Source organism: Oncorhynchus mykiss, chromosome 9 (assembly GCF_057628025.1).
Source record: "Oncorhynchus mykiss isolate SJ-2025 chromosome 9, ASM5762802v1, whole genome shotgun sequence".
Taxonomy (NCBI): domain Eukaryota; kingdom Metazoa; phylum Chordata; class Actinopteri; order Salmoniformes; family Salmonidae; genus Oncorhynchus; species Oncorhynchus mykiss.
Window position 1 is genome coordinate 35,721,518 of NC_143030.1, and position 17,895 is coordinate 35,739,412.

Below are 17,895 nucleotides of genomic sequence, written 5' to 3' on the forward strand. Positions count from 1 at the left end.
ACCTGGATTTGTTTTAGCTAAATATGCACACAGTGTGTTGGGGGGCACACAGGCACACAGTGTGTTGTGAAATCTGTGAATGTATTGTAATGTTTTTAAAATTGTATAAACTGCCTTAATTTTGCTGGACCCTAGGAAGAGTAGCTGCTGCTTTGGAAGCAGCTAATGGGGATCCATAATAAATACAAACACAAACTTCTGCTATGGTCTGCACTAGCTCTGGTCCAGCTCTGGTCCTGGGCGTAGCTAGCTAGTAACCACAACCACATATTGTCTGACAACAACCACAACTACAAACCACACCACACAACTTCTGACACAACCACACAACTACTAACCACAACCACACAACTTCTGTCCACAACCACACAACTACTGATCACAAACACACTACTGCTAACCACATCTAGTGTCCACAACCACACAACTACAGACCACAACCACACAACTTCTGACCACACAACTACTGACAACTCAACTGCTGACCACAACTACTGACCACAACTAAACAACATCTGAACACAACCACACAACTGTTGACCAAAACCACACAACTACTGACAACAACCACACAACTACTGACCACAACCACAGCCACCTTGAAAGATGATGAAACTGAGGAATTATTCTGGTTGTAATATAAAGCCCATTTGTGGCTGATTGGCTGAGCCTGGCTCCCCAGTGGGTGGGCTTGGTGCCCCTGCGCAGTCACGTGAAATTCATAGATTAGGGACAAATATATATATTTAAATTGACTGATATTCTTATATAAACTGTAACTCAGTAAAATCATAAAAAGTGTTGCATGTTGCGTTTATATTTTTTATATATATATATAGATATATACAGTCGTGGCCAAAAGTTTTGAGAACGACACAAATATAAATTTTCACAAAGTCTGTTGCCTCAGTTTGTAAAGGAACATCTGACAAAAATATCTAAAGACACTGAAGCAGCAAACTTTGTGGAAATTAATATTTGTGTCATTCTCAAAACTTTTGGCCACGACTGTCCACTACCATTCAAAAGTTTGGGGTCACTTAGAAATGTCCTTGATTTTGAAAGAAAATAACATATTTTGTCCATTACATTAACATAAAATTGATCAGAAATAAGTGCCGACATTGTTAATGTTGTAAATTATTATTGTAGTTGGAAACGGCAGATTTGTAATTGGAATATCTTCATAGGCATACAGAGGCCCATTATCAGCAACCATCTCCTGTGTTCAACGGCACGTTGTGTTAGCTAATCCAAGTTTATAATTTTAAAAGGCTAATTGATCATTATATGCAATGATTTTGTCCAATTTGTCACGAAAATGCGGTGACGTGGGAAAAAGTTTCATGTTTGGCTTGATTGAACCAAATTATGTGGTAACTGGGAAGTGATTGGTTCAAATTGCTAGCCTTCGCATAATATGCAGGAAATTGTTAATTTTGAAAAACAATTGGCGATCGTAGAATCCTAAAAGCATATGACACCCTGGTGTGTGGTAAGTCCTTCGTATAAATGCATCATTATGGTGAATTTCCACTGAGGACTTACCCTGGTGTTTTACTAAAAAGGCTCAGACTTTTGTATTTCCACTTCCACTGCCCGGCTCCAGAGAGTGACTCACTGGGCCATGGCCTCCGATGACTTGCTCTGACTAGGAACCAAGGCGAGGCCACTAGTACTTTTCAGCCAGCATTTAAATAACAATGGCTAACTGTGAACATGGTTTAACACTTTCCACAGTTAACACCTTCTCACAGAGCAACTGTATTGATCATGCTGAGTTCATTGGTTCTGCTCTTCTCAAGTCCTAAGTGTCAGCCCTAGCTATGGAAATTCAGTTCCAAAACAATATCACAAGACATTAACATAATCAGTGACGACACACTGGTACTGCTAAAATTAGATCTGTGAATGCCAAAGAGATTGAGGGGAAGGAGCTAGGGCCAGACTTACATTTCTCTTATGGCTTCCATTCTCTGTATGTACTGTGGAGGGCATTTGTAACCCCAACGCCTTCTCAATGTCTGTAAAAAAAAAAATAATACTCATAATAAAACTTCTTGCCATGGTACCACAGTGACATGACACTACAAGCATTTTGAATAATGGACAAGAGAAAGAAGAATGTGGTTTTTGCTACTTTCCAGACAACAGCTCACAAACTCAGAGGGGCATTACGAGTACCTGTGAGAATCTGGTCAATCTTTTCCACGACCATGTCGGCGTCCTCCTCAGAGAAGCACATGGGTGGTTTGAACTTGAGGACATTGCGATGAGGACCATCTGCACTTAGTAGGATGTGTTGTTCCTTCAGTCTGGGGAAACAGAGTTTGGAACTCCATATTTGTCCTAATGAAACAAGCATACTGCAATATCTGTTCTGGGTCTACAAGTCTCTTCTGGATCAATTACAATTAAGATTTTCAAGAGAAGATATGTTTCTTCACTTGAGGCCATCCCCCAAGTGCTGAACTATAGGTTAGGTTACTATAGTACAGCCACGTTTACACTGGGGTTGAGACAATGGCTGTCAATGACGAGTATGCCCAAACATTTACATAACCGTTGTGTTAACACTACAACTAGGAGGAGGTGCCCAACAATTTTTGGTCTTAATATGCTCATATAACTGCACTTAGTTCATGTGTGCTTCTGCATTGCTCAATTTATAAACTTTTATTGAGATCATTACAATACGACACATCACCGGTATCATGTGATGTTTGAAACCTAAACCAACATGGGCCTCAAAAATACTCACAGAACTTGATCCTAAAAAAATAAGTCAGAATCCATGGCAAATTGTGAATTAAAAACCTTATACTTGATTTGAAAATGTGCTATTTGATTTAACATGATTCTAATTGATAAAACATGCTTCTATGTGTGATTTACACGGCTTGATAAATGTGAAGACATTTTATAAACTGTGTTTAATCTCATTTTAAGAACTGACCATATGCTAAAATGCCGTATAAAAACTAAGTACGTTTTATAAATGTCTAAAAATGGCCTAAATGAGTCACTCACTTGTAAATGATGTCCTGAGCTTCCGCTGTAGCAGGGGTCAGTTTCACCCGATCTCTCACAAGCTCCGCCCCAACAAACAGGCCACGACCCCTATCAGACATTACATCATCACAGTCTGAACCCTGACACACACACAGAGCTTTTGTGAACCTTTGTCATGTTGAAAGTTACCAGCTGCATTTCTAAGAATCCTCTATAGGTTTCAGGGTAATTTGACACTGGATATGTACATTGGCATATTGTAGTGGTGAGTGATAGGCACCAACTAGAAAAATGCAACTGATATAAGTATGGACTTTTCCTAAAGGAGCCTAAAACCTACTCAACCCGTTTGAATACAATGGGAAGCCTATCTACCGCTGATTGCACATCAGCATGCTAAGTTGAGAGCCTGTGAGAAGGGTTTTGTGCATGCAGTAGCAGTCAAGTTAGCATTTTTACATAATGGGAAGGATAACAAGACGGATCAATCGATATCACAATATGCCTTGCCATGTCAAATTATTGATATTGGTGCCCATCACTACTAGTGGTAAAAGCATTGGTATTGTGTATATTTGTATATAGATCAGTGGTTTCTTCAGTGTGCACAAAATGTTTTGTAATTACTTAAGTCAAATTATTCCGTGTAAATTTACAGCTATTACTTGCCTAAGACTTTACAATGCGATATTGTTTAAACCCCCCCCCCCCAAAAAAAATAAATCTGACTAAAAACATTATTGATGTTGTATATCTGCAAATACCGAAACACAACTGTGACACCCAAATACATGATCAATGGTCAATGTGTAGAGCTCTAAGCTATTGCAATATTAGGGAGTCAGTATCAGGCTCAGATGATAGGTCTCTCTCCCCCTTAGTTAAGTGAGTAGACCTACTTGATATTTCTTGCCAGTGGATGTTTTTCCCTGTGTGTGTCAAATCAAATCAAATCAAATGTTATTGGTCGCATACACATATGTAGCATATGTTATTGTGAGTGTAGTATAATGCTTGTGTTCCTGGCTCTAATAGTGCAGTAATATCTAATAATACACACACATCTAAAAGTAAAATAATGGAATTAAGAAATAGAGAAATATTAGGATGTGCAATGTCGGAGTCCGGAGTATGAATACATACACTACCGTTCAAAAGTTTGGGGCCACTTAGAAATGTCCTTGTTTTTGAAAGAAAAGCACATTTTTTGTCCATTAAAATAACATCAACTTGATCAGAAATACAGTGTAGACATTTTTCATGTTGTAAATGACTATTGTAGCTGGAAAGAGCAGATTTTTTATGGAAAATCTACATAGGCGTACAGAGGCCCATTATCCGCAACCATCACTCCTGTGTTCCAATGGCACATTGTGTTAGCTAGTCCAAGTTTATCGTTTCAAAAGGCTAATTGATCATTAGAAAACCCCTTTGCAATTATGTTAGCACAGCTGAAAACTGTTGTTCTGAAGCATTAAAACTAGCCTTCTTTTGTGGGTTCAATTACAGTCTCAAAATGGCCAGAAACAAAGAACTTTCTTCTGAAACTCATCAGTCTATTCTTGTTCTGAGATATTATATATTTTTGATTTTAGATTCTTCAAAGTAGCCACCTTTTGCCTTGATGACAGCTTTGCACACTCTTGGCATTCTCTCAACCAGCTTCATGAGGAATGCTTTTCCAACAGTCTTGAAGTTCCCACATATGCTGAGCACTTGTTGGCTGCTTTTCCTGCGGTCCAACTCATCCTAAACCATCTCAATTGGTTTGAGGTCGGTTGATTGTGGAGGCCTCCAGGTGGAAGTTAGGAAACAACATCTCTACCCCGCTGATCCTCAAGAATGGGGCCCCACAAGGGTGCGTTCTCAGCCTTCTCCTGTACTCCCTGTTCACCCATGACTGCATGGCCATGCACGCCTCCAACTCAATCATCAAGTTGCGGACGACACTACAGTGGTAGGCTTGATTACCAACAACAACGAGACAGCCTACAGGGGAGGAGGTGAGGGCCCTCGGAGTGTGGTGTCAGGAAAGTAATCTCTCACTCAATGTCAACGAAACAAAGGAGATGATCATGGACTTCAGGAAACAGCAGAGGGAGCACCCCCCTATCCACATCGACGGAACAGTAGTGGAGAAGGTGGAAAGTGTAAGTTCCTCGGCATACACATCACGGACAAACTGAAATGGTGCAGACCTCACTACCCTCTGGAGAGCCTTGCGGTTGAGGGCGGTGCAGTTGCCATACCAGGCGGGGATACAGCCCGACAGGATGCTCTCAATTGTGTATCTGTCAATGTTTGTGAGGGTTTAGGTGAAAAGACAAATTTCTTCAGCCTCCTGAAGTTGAGATGTGATGGTGTGGGGGTGCTTTGTTTTAAATTCAAGGCACACTTATCAAATCAAATTTTACCATACACATGGTTAGCAGATGTTAATGCGAGTGTAGGGAAATGCCTGTGCTTCTAGTTCCGACAGTGCAGTAATATCTAACAAGTAATCTAACAAATTCACAATGACTACCTTATACACACAATGTATGGGGATGGAATAAGAATATGCACATATAAATATATGGATGCGCGATGGTGGTGCGCGACCCTCCCACTCTGTCTGCCGTATTCTGTCTTTGTTCTTGTTTCCTTATTAGGATGCCGGTGGGTGGAGTTGAGAGGGTCGTCAGCTTCATGGGAAACACCTGGGTCAGGTGTCTCCCAGGACAAATAGACCTCTTCCACATTCATGGAAGAGACTCTCTCCATGCAGACATCTTTGTAGATTGTGTTGTGGTTCTTGGTGGCCGTTTGTTTGCTTTGGCACCTTTCAACACCCTGCATTATCACATTCATGCATGCAAACACTCACTTACACTACTGATTACTGATTACACACACCATTGTATATTTTCCTTAGTTGCTTTAGTTAATAAATATATATTTTGTTACTCCTTATCTCCACGTTGTCTCCCTTTGTTACGGGCTTTGAGCCGGTTCGTGACAAGTGGGGGCTCATCCGGGATCTTTGAACTATTGGTTTGGGAGACTGTGGAGGTACGTGTTTGGTTTGCATATTGTGTTTGAGTTTGATAGGCCCAGTATTGGTTGCCTTTGATGTTTGGTTTGTGTGCTGCGTTGGAGAGAGAGCTAATGGTTAGTTTCCAGGCCCTGCCTAGCCTGGAAACTCTTGTTCTACTTTCTGTTGGGAAGTCCGTCTGAGGAGGTGAGTAAATCGGCTGTGTACCTCGGTAGGAGATTTGTGTAGGGTAGTGGAACTTGCTACCCGGAGCTATAGCCTTTTTCCCCTGATAGGCTTATTGACGTGTTTCAATTTTGGACATGTTGGGCATGGTTAAATGTTATTTTTGTGTGGTGTCTGTGGACTGAGCAGTTGTCTCGGGGGCACATCCGTGGCTTGGTGGAATTTGCCAGCATGCTGGGGAGTTCTATTTCCTTGCCAGCGGGCTACAGTGTGTAAATACCCACCGCAAATCTGCACGAAGACTAGGGTTGAGTTATTGTAGGTTTTGGGGAAGCTCCGTATCTCGTCCCTCTTCTGTGGTGCTCAGGGTGATTGTCATTTCTCTGGTTGTGGTCTGATGTGCTCAGCAGAGGGGTTGAGCAAGATTATTTATGACTATGGTGTCATGTAGACAAGTTCATTCGCTTTCCATCAGAGGAACTGTTAGAATTATGTACTAAAGAACAGCTGTTGAAGATCGCTGAACACTACAAGGTTAAATTATTGAAATTAGTGATTCTGTTTCGTTGGAAGTGACTATGAATCGTTGGAAGTGACTATGAATCGTTGGAAGTGACTATGAATCGTTGGAAGTGACTATGAATCGTTGGAAGTGACTATGAATCGTTGGAAGTGACTATGAATCGTTGGGAGTTGTAAAAATTAAGGACCCTGATGTTCTTTTCGTTGGAGTTTGTAGCTGTTGTGGTCTTTTGTGCCATGTTCCTGAATGTTTACGTGACTGACCATTGGTTGGGGTTGTCAAGTTCTATCTTTCCTGCCTGGTCTTGTGTTCTTTCCTCTTAAATATTGCTTCCTATGCGCAAAGGTTGCTGAGGTCTGGGGAGGAGGAGGTTGGTTGGTGCAGGTGGAGGTGTGAACACATAACCCCTCATCAATTTGGGACGCAGAGGCTGTGTCAATTTGGGACGCAGGGGCTGTGTCAATTTGGGTCGCAGAGGCTGGTATGTTGTTCCGGGGTCCTTGTTGGTCCCCGGTTTTATGGGGGGGAATGTGACGACCCTCCCACTCTGTCTGCTGTATTCTGTCTTTGTTCTTGTTTCCTTATTAGGATGCCGGTGGGCGGAGTTGAGAGGGTCGTCAGCTTCATGGGAAACACCTGGGCCCGGTGTCTCCCAGGATAAATAGACCTCTTCCACATTCATGGAAGAGACTTTCTCCATGCAGACACCTTTGTAGATTGTGCTGTGGTTCTTGTTGGCCTTTTGTTTGTTTCCTTTGGCACCTTTCAACACCCTGCATTATCACATTCATGCATGCAAACACTCACTTACACTACTGATTACACACACCATTGTATATTTTCCTTAGTTGCTTTAGTTAATAAATATATATTTGGTTACTCCTTATCTTCACGTTGTCTCCCTTTGTTACGGGCTTTGAGCCGGTTCGTGACATGCGGCATAGGCAAGATGCAAAAGATGGTATGAAATACAGTATATACAGTGGGGCAAAAAAGTATTTAGTCAGCCACCAATTGTGCAAGTTCTCCCACTTAAAGATGAGAGAGGCCTGTAATTTTCCCCATAGGTACACTTCAACTATGACAGACAAAATGAGAGAAAACAATCCAGAAAATCACTGTCATTGTAGGATTTTTTATGAATTTATTTGCAAATTATGGTGGAAAATAGGTATTTGGTCACCTACAAGCAAGATGTCTGGCGCTCACAGACCTGTAACTTCTTCAAGAGGCTCCTCTGTCCTCTACTCGTTACCTGTAATGGCACCTGTTTGAACTTGTTATCAGTAAAAGACACCTGTCCACAACCTCAAACAGTCACACTCAACTCCACTATGGCCAAGACCAAAGAGCTGTCAAAGGACACCAGAAACAAAATTGTAGACGTGCACCAGGCTGGGAAGACTGAATCTGCAATAGGTAAGCAGCTTGGTTTGAAGAAATCAACTGTGGGAGCAATTATTAGGAAATGGAAGACATACAAGACCACTAATCTCCCTCGATCTGGGGCGCCACGCAAGATCTCACCCCGTGGGGTCAAAATGATCACAAGAACGGTGAGCAAAAATCCCAGAACCACCAGAGAGCTGGGACCAAAGTAACAAAGCCTATCATCAGTAACACACTACGCCGCCAGGGACTCAAATTCTGCAGTGCCAGATGTGTCCCCCTGCTTAAGCCAGTACATGTCCAGGCCCGTCTGAAGTTTGCTAGAGAGCATTTGGATGATCCAGAAGAAGATTGGGAGAATGTCATATGGTCAGATGAAACCAAAATATAACTTTTTGGTAAAAACTCAACTCGTCGTGTTTGGAGGACAAAGAATGCTAAGTTAGGGTCTCCCGGGTGGCGCAGTGGTCAGCTGTGCCATCAGAGACTGGGTTCACGGCCAGGCTCTGTCGTAACCGGCCGCGACCGGGAGGTCCGTGGGGCAACACACAATTGGCCTAGCGTCGTCCGGGTTAGGGAGGGCTTGGCCGGTAGGGATGTCCTTGTCTCATCGCGCACCAGCGACTCCTGTGGCGGGCCGGGCGCAGTGCGCGCTAACCAAGGTTGCCAGGTGCACAGGGTTTCCTCAAACACATTGGTGCGTCTGACTTCCGGGTTGGATGTGCGCTGTGTTAAGAAGCAGGTTGGGTTGTGTATCGGAGGACGCATGACTTTCAACCTTCGTATCTCCCGAGCCCGTACGGGAGTTGTAGCGATGAGAAAAGATAGTAGCTACTAAAAACAATTGGATACCATGAAATTCGGGAGAAAAGGGGGTAAAATTCCCCCCCCAAAAAACAATGCTGAGTTGCATCCAAAGAACACCATACCTACTGTGAAGCATGGGGGTGGAAACATCATGCTTTGGGGCTGTTTTTCTGCAAAGGGACCAGGACGACTGATCCGTGTAAAGGAAAGAATGAATGGGGCCATGTATCGTGAGATTTTGAGTGAAAAGCTGCTTCCATCAGCAAGGGCATTGAAGATGAAACGTGGCTGGGTCTTTCAGCATGACAATGATCCCAAACACACCACCCGTGCAACGAAGGAGTGGCTTCGTAAGAAGCATTTCAAGGTCCTGGAGTGGCCTAGATCTCAACCCCATAGAAAATCTTTGGGGGGAGTTGAAAGTCCATGTTGCCCAGCAACAGCCCCAAAACATCACTGCTCTAGAGGAGATCTGCATGGAGGAATGGGCCAAAATACCAGCAACAGTGTGTGAAAACCTTGTGAAGACTTACAGAAAACGTTTGACCTCTGTCATTGCCAACAAAGGGTATATAACAAAGTATTGAGATAAACTTTTGTTATTGACCAAATACTTATTTTCCACCATAATTTGCAAATAAATTCATAAAAAATCCTACAATGTGATTTTCTATATTTTTTTTCTCATTTTGTCTGTCAAAGGCCTTTCTCATATTTTTAAGTAGGAGAACTTGCACAATTGGTGGCTGACTAAATACTTTTTTGCCCCACTGTACATATGAGATGAGTAATGTAGGATATGTAAACATTATTAAAGTTGCCTTATTTAAAGTGACTAGTGATACCATTATTAAATCCATGTATTAAAGTGGCCAGTGATTTTAGTCTGTATGTTGGCAGCAACCTCTCTATGTTAGTGATGGCTGTTTAACGGTCTGATGGCCTTGAGATAGAAGCTGTTTTTCAGTCTCTCGGTCCCAGCTTTGATGCACCTGTGTTGACCTCACCTTCTAGATGATAGCGAGGTGAACAGGCAGTTGCTCGGGTGGTTGTTGTCCTTGATGATCTTTTTGGCCTTCCTGTGACATCGGGTGCTGTAGGAGTCCTGGGGGGCATGTAGTTTGACACCCGGTGATGCGTTGTACAGACCGCACTACCCTCTGGAGAGCCTTGCGGTTTAGGGCGGTGCAGTTGCCGTACCAGGCTGACCATTGGGACTAAGTTAAGGACCCTGGGACTAAACACCTCCCTCTGAAACTGGATCCTGGACTTCCTGACGAGCCGCACCCAGGTTGTAAGGGTAGGTAACAACACATCCGCCACGCTGATCCTCAACACAGGGGCCCCTCAGTGGTGCGTGCTTAGTCCCCCCCTGTACACCCTGTTCACTCATGACTGCACAGCCAGGCACGACTAAAACACCATCATTAAGTTTGCCAATGACACAGTGGAGACAGCCTATAGGGAGGAGGTCAGAGACCTGGCCGTGTGGTGCCAGGACAGCAACTTCTCCCTCAATGTGAGCAAGACAAAGGAGATGATTGTGGACTACAGGAAAAGGAGGACCAAGCATGCCCCCATTCTCATCGACGGGGCTGTAGTGGAGCAGGTTGACAGCTTGAAGTTCCTTGGTGTCCACATCACCAACAAACTAACATGGTCCAAGCACACCAAGACAGTCGTGAAGAGGGCACGACAAAACCTATTCCCCCTCAGGATACTGAAAAGATTTGGCATGGGTCCTCAAAGGTTCTACAGCTGCACCATGGAAAGCATCCTGATTGGTTGCATCACTGCCTGGTATGGCAACTGTTCAGCCTCCGACCGCCAGGCACTACAGAGGGTAGCTTCCCGCCATCCAGGATCTCTATACCAGGCGGTGTCAGAGGAAGGCCCTAAAAATGATCAAAGACTTCAGCTTCCCTAGTCATAGACTGTTCTCTCTGCTACTGCACTGCAAGCGGTACCGGAGCACCAAGTCTAGGTGCACAAGGCTTCTAATCAGCTTACCCCCAGGTAAGGGGGGGAATGACTTGCCCACCACCCCCAAGGCATAAGACTCCTGAACATCTACAGTGCCTTGCGAAAGTATTCGGCCCCCTTGAACTTTGCGACCTTTTGCCACATTTCAGGCTTCAAACATAAAGATATAAAACTGTATTTTTTTGTGAAGAATCAACAACAAGTGGGACACAATCATGAAGTGGAAGGACATTTATTGGATATTTCAAACTTTTTTAACAAATCAAAAACTGAAAAATTGGGCGTGCAAAATTATTCAGCCCCCTTAAGTTAATACTTTGTAGCGCCACCTTTTGCTGTGATTACAGCTGTAAGTCGCTTGGGGTATGTCTCTATCAGTTTTGCACATCGAGAGACTGAATTTTTTTCCCATTCCTCCTTGCAAAACAGCTCGAGCTCAGTGAGGTTGGATGGAGAGCATTTGTGAACAGCAGTTTTCAGTTCTTTCCACAGATTCTCGATTGGATTCAGGTCTGGACTTTGACTTGGCCATTCTAACACCTGGATATGTTTATTTTTGAACCATTACATTGTAGATTTTGCTTTATGTTTTGGATCATTGTCTTGTTGGAAGACAAATCTCCGTCCCAGTCTCAGGTCCTTTGCAGACTCCATCAGGTTTTCTTCCAGAATGGTCCTGTATTTGGCTCCATCCATCAATTTGAACCATCTGCCCTGTCTCTGCTGAAGAAAAGCAGGCCCAAACCATGATGCTGCCACCACCATGTTTGACAGTGGGGATGGTGTGTTGCTTTTTCGCCAAACATAACGTTTTGCATTGTTGCCAAAAAGTTCAATTTTGGTTTCATCTGACCAGAGCACCTTCTTCCACATGTTTGGTGTGTCTCCCAGGTGGCTTGTGGCAAACTTTAACCGACACTTTTTATGGATATCTTTAAGAAATGGCTTTCTTCTTGCCACTTCCATAAAGGCCAGATTTGTGCAATATACGACTGATTGTTGTCCTATGGACAGAGTCTCCCACCTCAGCTGTAGATCTCTGCAGTTCATCCAGAGTGATCATGGGCCTCTTGGCTGCATCTCTGATCAGTCTTCTCCTTGTATGAGCTGAAAGTTTAGAGGGACGGCCAGGTCTTGGTAGATTTGCAATGGTCCTGTATTTGGCTCCATCCATCTTCCCATCAATTTTAACCATCTTTAACCATCAGGTCTTGGTAGATTTGCAGTGGTCTGATACTCCTTCCATTTCAATATTATCGCTTGCACAGTGCTCCTTGGGATGTTCAAAGCTTGGGAAATCTTTTTGTATCCAAATCCGGCTTTAAACTTCTTCACAACAGCATCTCGGACCTGCCTGGTGTGTTCCTTGTTCTTCATGATGCTCTCTGCGCTTTTAACGGACCTCTGAGACTATCACAGTGTAGGTGCATTTATACGGAGACTTGATTACACACAGGTGGATTGTATTTATCATCATTAGTCATTTAGGTCAACATTGGATCATTCAGAGATCCTCACTGAACTTCTGGAGAGAGTTTGCTGCACTGAAAGTAAAGGGGCTGAATAATTTTGCACGCCCAATTTTTCAGTTTTTGATTTGTTAAAAAAGTTTGAAATATCCAATAAATGTCCTTCCACTTCATGATTGTGTCCCACTTGTTGTTGATTCTTCACAAAAAAATACAGTTTTATATCTTTATGTTTGAAGCCTGAAATGTGGCAAAAGGTCGCAAAGTTCAAGGGGCCGAATACTTTCGCAAGGCAATTGAATGGCTACCCAGACTATTTTCATTGCCACCCCCCACACACCTTTTACACTGATGCTACTCTCTGTTATTATCTATGCATAGTCACTTTAATAACTCTACCTACATGTACATATTACGTCGACTAACCGGTACATTAACTCTGTACCGGTACCCTCTTTGTATAGTCTCGCTATTGTTGTTTTACTGCTGCTCTTTAACTAATTGTTACTTTCAATTTCTTATTCTTATTAATATTTTTTTTAACTGCATTGCTGGTTAGGGGCTTGTAAGTAAGCATTTCACTTTAAGGTCTACACCTGATTTGAAATACATAGGGCAGCAGCCTCTAAGGTCCAGGGATGAGTAACCGGATGGTAGCCAACTAGTGACAGTGACTAAGTTCAGGGCAGGGTACTGGGTGGAAGCCGGCTAGTGATGGCTATTTAATAGTCTGATGGCCTTGCGATAGAAGCTGTTTTTCAGTCTGATGGTCCCAGCTTTGATGCACCTGTACTGATCTTCTGGACGATAGAGGGGTCAGGCCGTGGCTCAGGTGGCTGATGTTCTTGATGATCTTCTTGGCTTTCCTGTGACAGTGGGTGCCGAAGATGTCCAGGGCTGGCAGTGCGGTGATGCGTTGTGCTGACCGCAACACCCTCTGGAAAGCCCTGCAGTTATGGACGGTGCAGTGTGTGCGTGTGTGTGTGTGTGTACCTGATATCCCCCACTAGTGGATGCTTCTCTTTCTGCTGCTCCAGCAGTCGCATCAGGTAGCCCCCCACTCGCAACGCGTTGCCTTGGAGATCCTCTTTCTCAATCACGTCCAGCACAGCAAGGCCAATGGCACAGGACACAGGGTTACCGCCAAACTGGGAAATCCAAGTTGCAGAAAACAGTCAGGTCATGTACAACTGGAAGACAAATCTGCTGGGAATTGGCCAAATGTGCTAAATTTCACCTATTTACATTTATACTGAGTATATAAAACATTAAGGACACCTGCTCTTTCCATGACATAGACTGACCAGGTGAATCAAGGTGACAGCTATGATACCTTATTTGCTTGTTAAATCCAATTCAATCAGTGTTGTTGAAGGGGAGGAGACAGGTCAAATAAGGATTTTTAAGCCTTGAAATAATTGAGACATGGATTGTGTATGTGTGTCATTCAGAGGGTGAATGGGAAAGACAAAATATGTAGGTGCCTTTGAACAGGGTATCGTAGTGTCAAGAACTGCAACACTGCTGGGTTTTTCACGCCCAACAGTTTCCTGTGTGTATCAAGAATGGTCCACCACCCAAAGGACAACCAGCCAACTTGACACAACTGTGGGAAGCATTGGAGTCAACATGGGCCAACATCCTTGTGGAATGCTTTCAAAACCTTGTAGTGTCCATGCCCGATGAATTGAGGCTGTTTTGAGGGCCAAGGGGGGAGCAACTCAATATAAGGAATGTGTTCCTAATGTTTTGTACACACAGTGTATTTACAATTAGTTAGCTTCAATCTTTTGCTGGCTACAAAACACTCCTTCCTTCTTGCCTCCAAGCATGAAGGAAGGAGTGTTTGGTAGGTAGCAAGTGTGAAGCTAACTAATTGTAAATACAGTGTACAAACATTAGGAACAGTTAAGTTAACGTTTGACGGTTTATGTAACCACTTGGTTGCTAATCCTCTTACCGTGTTGAAGTACTCCATGCCAGAGTTCTTGAAGGCCTCTGCTACCTCTCTTGTGGTGACCACACATGACATGGGGTGCCCGTTGCCGATGGGTTTGCCCATGGTGACAATGTCAGGCACAAAGTCTTCTCCCTGTAGCTGGAAGGCCCAGAAGTGGGTGCCAACACGGCCAAATCCCACCTGCACCTCGTCAGCGATGAATAGGCCACCAGCCTGGTGAACATGTCTGTGGGGGAGAGGAACAGTGCACTGGTATGGAAGTACTCGTGCACACACACACTGCTGCAATTTGTCAGCTACAAAACAACAAATGTATTTACTTGCAACACAAAAATAAATCAAATTAAAAGTTGCCTCTTGTGCTCTTTCATAAATAACAATAATGTAAATGTTAGCCAATTACCACCAAAAAGTTATAAGATTGCCAATCAGATCACAATGCATCTTATAACACCCAATTTCAGTGTGGCGATGGGCTAATCACAATCCAAAAATAGCAGGTGTAAATGGGGTCTTATAGTGAGTAAATGCAGTATCTTGGTACATACTGTGCCACTTTCTGGAAGTAGCCTGCAGGGGGAATGACTTGCCCACCACAACTCTGCAGCGACTCTGCAATAAAAGCAGCAACCTGCACAAGAGAAGAGCACATCAGACCCAACACCATGTCTCCCCTTATGTCAACACCCACAGATAGGGGAAAGACTTGTCCCAGGTAGTGTCCCAGGTCTATGAACCTGTGAATTCCTCTCTCCCCTTTTTCATAACAGTGGAGTCTCACTTTTTGGCTAACATTTAGCCACTCCCAGCCAGGAAGAAAACAATCCCACTACGCCTTAAAGCACAATAGCAACAAGATGAAAAAGATATGGTTAAAGGCATAAGATGAGACTGCATCATACAGAAAAAGGTCCGTTAGGCTGGCTTGTCTTCTGGGAGAACTGCATTGTAATCCATCCATTTCCATCTCTTTGCCTTCTAGGACGGCCATCACTTCCATCTTGCTACTGAACTGGGAATGACTGATGTCAGAAAGTAAAGATGGGACCTTCCATTGGATTTGGCTGTGGATCTCCCAGGTTTTTCCTGGAACAGAGGGTTAAGCCAGCCAGTGTCATTGGCCCTGGGAAGCCCCACAAGAGCCCCTGTAAATCAGTGTAACCAGGGGACAGGCAGATCTGTGGAGTTCCTCTATGCAGCCCATTCTCGTCCCTGACCTGAGAGTGGGAGAAACAGCAAGAGAAGAGATAGGAATGACGGGGGGGGAAAAAAGAAGGAGGGGTGGAAGATACAATTGTTATTGCCTGTGTTGGGGGGAAAAACGGGCAAAAACAGGCAACTTCCTTTGTGTAAGGGCAGTGCTTGATTTCGGCAGGAGCTCACCAGAACTGAGCACCTCAAATGTTCTACATTGTGTGATGGGTAAATAGTTAGGCTATTTCATGTAAAGAAAATCAACACTGGACTACAAAACATTAGAATAACTTAGAAGTACAGTCCAGATTTGAAGACCACATCTTGCAGACATCCTGTACAGGTACCCAGTACCTAAAGCCTAGACAGACTGCCATCTACTGTAGATAAATGTGACCCGTTTCAAGAAACTCTGTGTATGTCTCACATCACTACTTCACAGGAGAGGCATATAAATATGTTTTTTGGCAGAAATTGGCAGGTGTCTTCACTGACATTTTCAACATGTCCCTGATTGAGTCTGTAATACCAACATGTTTCAAGCAGACCACCATAGTCCTTGTGCCCAAGAACACAAAGGCAACCAGCCTAAATGACTACAGACCTGTAGCACTCACGTCTTTAGCCATGAAGTGCTTTGAAAGGCTGGTCATGGCTCACATCAACACCATTATCCCAGAAACCCTAGACCCACTCCAATTTGCATACCGCCCAAACAGATCCACAGATGATGCAATCTCTACTGCACTCCACACTGCCCTTTCCCACCTGGACAAAAGGAACACTTATGTGAGAATGCTATTCATTGATTACAGCTCAGCGTTCAACACCATAGTACCCTCAAAGCTCATCACTAAGCTAAGGATCCTGGGACTAAACACCTCCCTCTGCAACTGGATCCTGGACTTCCTGACGGGCTGCTCCCAGGTGGTGAGGGTAGGTAGCAAAACATTTGCCACGCTGATCCTCAACACTGGAGCTCCCCAGGGGTGCGTGCTTAGGCCCCTCCTGTACTCCCTGTTCACCCACGACTGTATGGCCACATGACTCCAACACCATCATTAAGTTTGCAGACAACACAACAGTGGTATGCCTGATCACGGACAACGACGAGACAGCCTATAGGGAGGAAGTCAGAGACAACCTATCCCTCAACGTAACCAAGACTAAGGAGATTATTATGGACTACAGGAAAAGGAGGACCGAGCACGCCCCCATTCTCATCGACGTGGCTGTAGTGGAGCAGGTTGGGAGCTTCAAGTTCCTTGGTGTCCACATCATCAACAAACTAGAATGGTCAGCCACCCCAGTCATAGACTGTTCTCTCTACTACCGCATGGCAAGCGGTACCGGAGTGCCAAGTCTAGGACAAAAGGCTTCTCAACAGTTTTTACCCCCAAGCCATAAGACTCCTGAACAGGTAATCAAATGGCTATTTGCATTGTGTGCTCCACCCCAACCCCTCTTTTTACGCTGCTGCTACTCTCTGTTTATCATATATGCATAGTCACTTTAACTATACATTCATGTACATACTACCTCAATTGGGCCAACCAACCAGTGCTCCCGCACATTGGCTAACTGGGCTATCTGCATTGTGTCCCACCCACCACCCGCCAACCCCTCTTTTACACTACTGCTACTCTCTGTTCATCATATATGCATAGTCACTTTAACCATATCTACATGTACATACTACCTCAATCAGCCTGACTAACCGGTGTCTGTATGTAGCCTCGCTACTTCTATAGCCTCGCTACTGTATATAGCCTGTCTTTTTACTGTTGTTTTATTGTTCACCTAATACCTTTTTTGCACTATTGGTTGGAGCCTGTAAGTAAGCATTTCACTGTAAGATGTATTCAGAGCAAGTGACAAATAAACTTTGATTGGATTTGATTTGACATGGTAGAGTCGTCTGATGACAATGGTGGGGAAGAAACGGTGTCGTTGTCACGGAAGAAGTTGACCGAGTTTTGGAATCAGTGGAATGCCCAGTGGAAGCAGAGAGATGATTGCCAAATGCGGAGAGTTCACAAAGAGAACACAGAAAGAAGGCAGTTGTATAAAATACCTGTCTCCAGATTGCATCTTCAAACTAAGGGCAATCATGGCATCCATGACAGAGGTAGTAGCGTTCATCCATGTTTACAGGTAAGAATCTAGCTACATTTTCAGATATTATACCTTTCTAATTTAGTCAGAAAGTCGTTTTAATTGCAAGTTAAAGCGTACTGTTAACTAGCAAGCTAAAGTTAGTTGGCTGGCTCGCTATTCGAGGTTATGGTTCATTGTTTAGCGAGCTAGCTAGCTACATGTCTAAACAAAAGACTCCACTATGCAAGTAACCATTTCACTG

At 43.8% G+C, this 17,895-nt stretch overlaps 1 protein-coding gene across 3 annotated transcripts in view; it reads right to left on the reverse strand.

Moving 5' to 3' along the window:
• etnppl (ethanolamine-phosphate phospho-lyase) overlaps positions 1–17,895 on the reverse strand; it is a 61,264-nt gene that overhangs the window by 27,777 nt on the left and 15,592 nt on the right. For 2 of the 3 annotated variants that reach the window (XM_090184096.1, XM_021615425.3), the window contains exons 7-12: positions 14,891–14,973; positions 14,343–14,568; positions 13,376–13,530; positions 3,031–3,120; positions 2,185–2,315; positions 1,954–2,024 (exon numbers count right to left, since the gene is read on the reverse strand). In XM_090184096.1, the coding sequence (XP_090040222.1) occupies positions 1,954–2,024; positions 2,185–2,315; positions 3,031–3,120; positions 13,376–13,530; positions 14,343–14,568; positions 14,891–14,973 (756 nt within the window). Of the gene's footprint in view, positions 1–1,953; positions 2,025–2,184; positions 2,316–3,030; positions 3,121–13,375; positions 13,531–14,342; positions 14,569–14,890; positions 15,560–17,895 lie in introns of all 3 variants that reach the window. The other variant, XR_016483212.1, reaches the window with a different exon arrangement.